Raw genomic sequence first — 4,760 nt, 5'->3', positions numbered from 1 at the left:
AATTGATTTTTTAACACAACTTATGTACACATTCGTAGAGAATGAAATGATACTCTGTATTGTGGTTGCCATTTAAATCACTACTTCAGACGCGTGCATATGACGCGCAGGTGAGCAGGTTTCGTCCTCGATCTTCCTTTTAACGATCATTCCGCGGATCCGTGAGTTCACATATTGGAATTTCATTAGTAATGGATTCTCTCGAAGAGGAAATCTCCGAGCGTAGGAGTCCCACAATAGTAAAGCAATAAATGCCTTGTAGTATCGCATTGCACAGAAGGTTACTTGATACCATGAATCAAATCGTCGCGGATTCAATTACGAAAGTACACGCATGTTTACTGATCGCGTAAGTTCGACATTCTTCTACGACTTGTGGAAAGTAAGATTGCACAGTACCTGATACAAAGAGAATGAAAGCGCGTTTGTGATTATTAATCTGCATATGCGGTACCCGCATAATACACTAATTGCCACTCGGACACTATGCGTATGTGAATTACCGCGAACGAAATAATCGAAACGCGAAAATGTGGTTGTTTACTAAAATGCCAAGGCTTTCGCGTGTCAAACCTGTTACCGCGCGCATATCTTCGCAAATCGACTCTTTGGGTGCTTAAAAACTAGCAGTCACGTAATTTTTAATTCTTAATTTATTACAAAAATAAATATGGCACATACAATCATATATTAGTAATAATTCAATAATAATAAAAACAATCATCAGTAATAATTTATTATGGATAAACGTGACTCATAAAATAGTGTGATTTTATGTAACGCGCAAATATGAATGAAGCGTAAAAGAACACAGGTCAGATATTCTTAGGAAGTAGAAGCAAGTCGCACGAGACAATAATCGATTCGTTTATTATTGGTAATTCAGACTTGTCTTTATTCCGCAACGGCCGGTGTCTTATGGCATTGTCTCGGAACGTCACATATGCTCGGGAACGTCTATGCATCCCATGAAAGCATCGGAGGGTCGACCCTATTGTACCACACATTCGGGTCCAATAGGGGACAGCTGGTTGTAGACCGTTACTTAAAGGTGTGCATGCTCAAAACACGAGCATGCTCAGATTAGTCAGTGAAGTTTAAATTCCAAAACAGAGATTCGGAGGTTTCTATCACGTGACGTCTGTATCAATCACTCAATCTTGCATATATACTACTGCACGTAATTGACAATTGAACAATGCACAACTGGCATTATAATTTTTTACATTCAATGAATGTTTCATGTCTCTTTATATAATTATCTGTTTTTAGAGCAGACTTTAGTATGGCATTATAAAATCCAGGAAACACAATCTTTCGTAAGCAACAAGATTTGTGTAATCAAACCAGACAGCTGGTATCATAATAATATACCATGAGAGGTAATAATGATAACTAGACTGCGGATCTTTATGCAAAATAAACCAGATGTAATGTCCATGTAGAAAATGAAATCTAAATACGAATTTCCATTTTATTTTAAAAAACATAGTATGCATTTCACTTTATATATCATTCGATATGAGATCAATTTTTTGTATTTTTTGTACTCTATATTCTGTACGTTCTATTACATAAGTAATTGAAAAAAGGAGTTAACGGTTACCATATCATTTCACTTCTTTATTTATGGGTTGTTCGGGCTCGTCATTCACGTTGTACCTTTATCGCTATCTCCTGCACACCTTAAAAGGAATTAAATTTAGGATCGAATCGGCTATTTGCACACCATGCGCCATCTGTAATCGTAGAAGAACATTCTCGTTGCTTTCCACTGGGACTCGATGATAGATGGTACTTCCCATTCTCCAGATTGTATAAACTGCCTCGCGATTGGAACGATCTAATTTGAAGCCTTTTATAGCAACCAATCAGGGGCACGTTAGAACAGAATGAGCGAAGAAAATAGAAGGTTAAGTTTCAAATGAGGTCGCCACTTGCAGGCCGACAACTCCTTATTCCTTAGGAATTGTGCTTTGCTGTGTTCTCGATCAAAAGTTATTTGATTAAAAATTGGGAATTCTCCTACTTCATCAGTGAATCGCAATGGTAATTAATTGATTTTATCTTTCTGGTTCTCGTTGCGGAGTAATATTGTCGTAAACATTGGTATTTAAAATGATATCACATTGTTTTAACCCCCGGTTTCGTGAATGAACGTATGACAAATGGCGCACGTGTGTCAATAAAATCATTTTCAATTATTAACCATAATATTAATTTCCTGCAAGATAAAAACAAATTTTCATGTTCTTGCAATTACGTTCTAAATTATCTCATTATGTGGTTTTATTAGCTCAAAAGATAAGCTTAGAGAAAGAACTATTAAGATGTATCGTCTCTTAAAATATAATAACTTATGAAAATCTAAATATCATTTTCAGGTTTCCTTGAATCCTGTCAGGATCCTCAAGCATGAGGCAGAGGAAGAAAAAGCAGAGATTGCTAGGCTAAGCTTGTTCGTGGGAGCAATAGCTATCGGCGATTTGGTAAAGTCTACTCTTGGCCCAAAGGGCATGGACAAGGTATTAGTTTCCCATGGTAGATCCGCAGGCCAAGTTCAGGTCACGAACGATGGAGCGACCATTCTTAAAAATGTTGGCGTTGATAATCCTGCTGCAAAAATTTTGGTAGACATGTCCCGCGTACAGGACGACGAAGTTGGAGATGGCACTACTTCTGTGACTGTTCTCGGTTAGTACAATTAAACGTAATCGTAATCGAATTAAAAATTTCCAATTAAAGTAAATATCAATTATAGAACTTCTAACTCTAATTTAAGAATGTATTTAAAGTAATTATTTATGTTTCCAGCATCTGAGTTGTTGAGAGAAGCGGAGAAATTAATCGATCAAAAGATCCATCCACAAACTATAATCTCTGGCTGGAGAAGTGCGACGAAGGTAGCGAGGGACGCATTGAAAAATACTGCGGCTGACAATTCCGCAGATCCCGAACGTTTCTGTGAAGACCTGCTGAATATCGCTCGCACGACTTTGAGCTCGAAGATTTTGTCCCAGCACAAAGAACATTTCAGCAAGCTTGCTGTAGACGCTGTCTTGCGTTTGAAAGGATCCGGCAATCTTTCGGCCATTCAAGTCATTAAGAAGCGCGGTGGGACTTTGTACGATTCCTTCCTTGAAGAAGGATTTTTGCTGGACAAGAAACCGGGAGTACATCAGCCACAGAGAATAACTGACGCCCGTCTACTTATAGCTAATACTCCCATGGATACAGATAAGATTAAAGTAAGCGAGAGATATCGATATCAATCTTAAAAAATCGTGTATACTTTAGTATATTATATTCATATTAAATATTTATTGTTTGGCAGGTATTTGGTTCTAGAGTTAGGGTTGATTCAATGGCGAAGATTGCGGAGCTGGAATCTGCAGAGAAAGAGAAAATGAAGGTAATATATTATTTCAAAGTAAGATAATCTTTTTGTAATACGTTGCTTTCTTCCAACGTAGGATAAAGTTGATAAAATCATAAAACACGGCTGCAACGTTTTCGTCAATCGACAATTAATTTATAATTATCCGGAGCAACTGTTCGCCGATGCTAATATCATGGCTATCGAGCACGCCGACTTCGATGGTATCGAACGACTTGCCCTCGTCACCGGTGGAGAAATAGTCAGTACTTTCGATCATCCTGAAATGGTGAAGCTTGGCAAATGTGATCTCATTGAACAGGTATGGATATAATTTTAGTTTTTACAGTTTAAAAAAGACAACAACAAATTAAAAGTATGTTTATTTGTTTAGGTGATGATAGGTGAAGATACCTTATTGAGATTCTCGGGAGTTCCTTTGGGCGAAGCTTGCACGGTTATCATCCGAGGTGCCACGCAGCAGATTCTTGACGAAGCCGAGAGGTCCTTGCACGACGCTCTCTGCGTATTGGCAGCTACCGTGCGCGAAACGAGAATCGTATATGGTGGAGGATGCAGCGAGATGATAATGGCCTGCGCCGTGATGAAAGCTGCAACTTCCACTCCAGGGAAAGAAGCAGTTGCAATGGAATCGTTCGCTCGAGCATTGCAACAGTTGCCCACTGTCATCGCCGATAACGCCGGGTACGATTCCGCTCAACTGGTCAGCGAATTGAGAGCTGCGCATAACTCCGGCGCGAATACCATGGGCATTGGTAAGTTCATCCTTTATAAGTATTATTATATTTGTTACTAGGCTGCGGATTTTATTCAATTATGAGAAAATTAAATGTGCAGAAATAATGAATGCTGCGTGTAAAGTAATAAACGATTCGGAGTATTAAAAGCTGAATGGATATTTCTATTTTTGAATGATTAAACTAAATTGATACCATAAACATTTTATTTTCCACAAGACCCACAGTCTATTTATTATTGTTGAATATATTGATAAGAAATTTTCTGTATTTTGTGTGAATAGATATGGAAAGTGGAAAAATTGGCTGTATGAAACAATTAGGTGTGACCGAATCTTGGGCAGTGAAGAGACAAGTTTTACTTAGTGCATCAGAAGCAGCGGAAATGATTTTGCGTGTGGACGATATCTTGCGTGCGGCGCCCAGGAAGCGTGTCAAGGACCGTGGACGTTGTTAATTCCATGAACGATCCGTCATTGCTTTATTTGCACTGCTTTTTGTAATGCGAATTACAAACGATTTAGCTTCACATTTTTTTGTTATTGAACATTAATATTATGAATTGATGTTAAGAAACACTATTTCTTCGATATTCTAACGTGTAATATTTTAAATCAGAATTCTTA

At 38.0% G+C, this 4,760-nt stretch overlaps 1 protein-coding gene across 1 annotated transcript; it reads left to right on the top strand.

Moving 5' to 3' along the window:
* The first annotated feature begins 1,925 nt into the window (after window positions 1-1,925).
* On the top strand, window positions 1,926-4,754 carry CCT2 (chaperonin containing TCP1 subunit 2). Its single transcript, XM_018027799.2, has 7 exons — window positions 1,926-2,049; window positions 2,385-2,694; window positions 2,815-3,248; window positions 3,335-3,412; window positions 3,474-3,698; window positions 3,771-4,152; window positions 4,419-4,754. Exons 1-7 carry the CDS (start codon window positions 2,047-2,049, stop codon window positions 4,589-4,591), a joined length of 1,605 nt encoding a protein of 534 aa, XP_017883288.1. The 5' UTR covers window positions 1,926-2,046; the 3' UTR covers window positions 4,592-4,754.
* Window positions 4,755-4,760: the final 6 nt, after the last annotated feature.

Source organism: Ceratina calcarata, unplaced genomic scaffold, assembly GCF_001652005.2.
Source record: "Ceratina calcarata isolate Rehan_Ccalc_2016 unplaced genomic scaffold, ASM165200v1 scaffold430.2, whole genome shotgun sequence".
Lineage (NCBI taxonomy): Eukaryota > Metazoa > Arthropoda > Insecta > Hymenoptera > Apidae > Ceratina > Ceratina calcarata.
The sequence above is the reverse complement of the archived record's forward strand: the minus strand, read 5'-3'. Positions and strand labels throughout refer to the sequence as shown.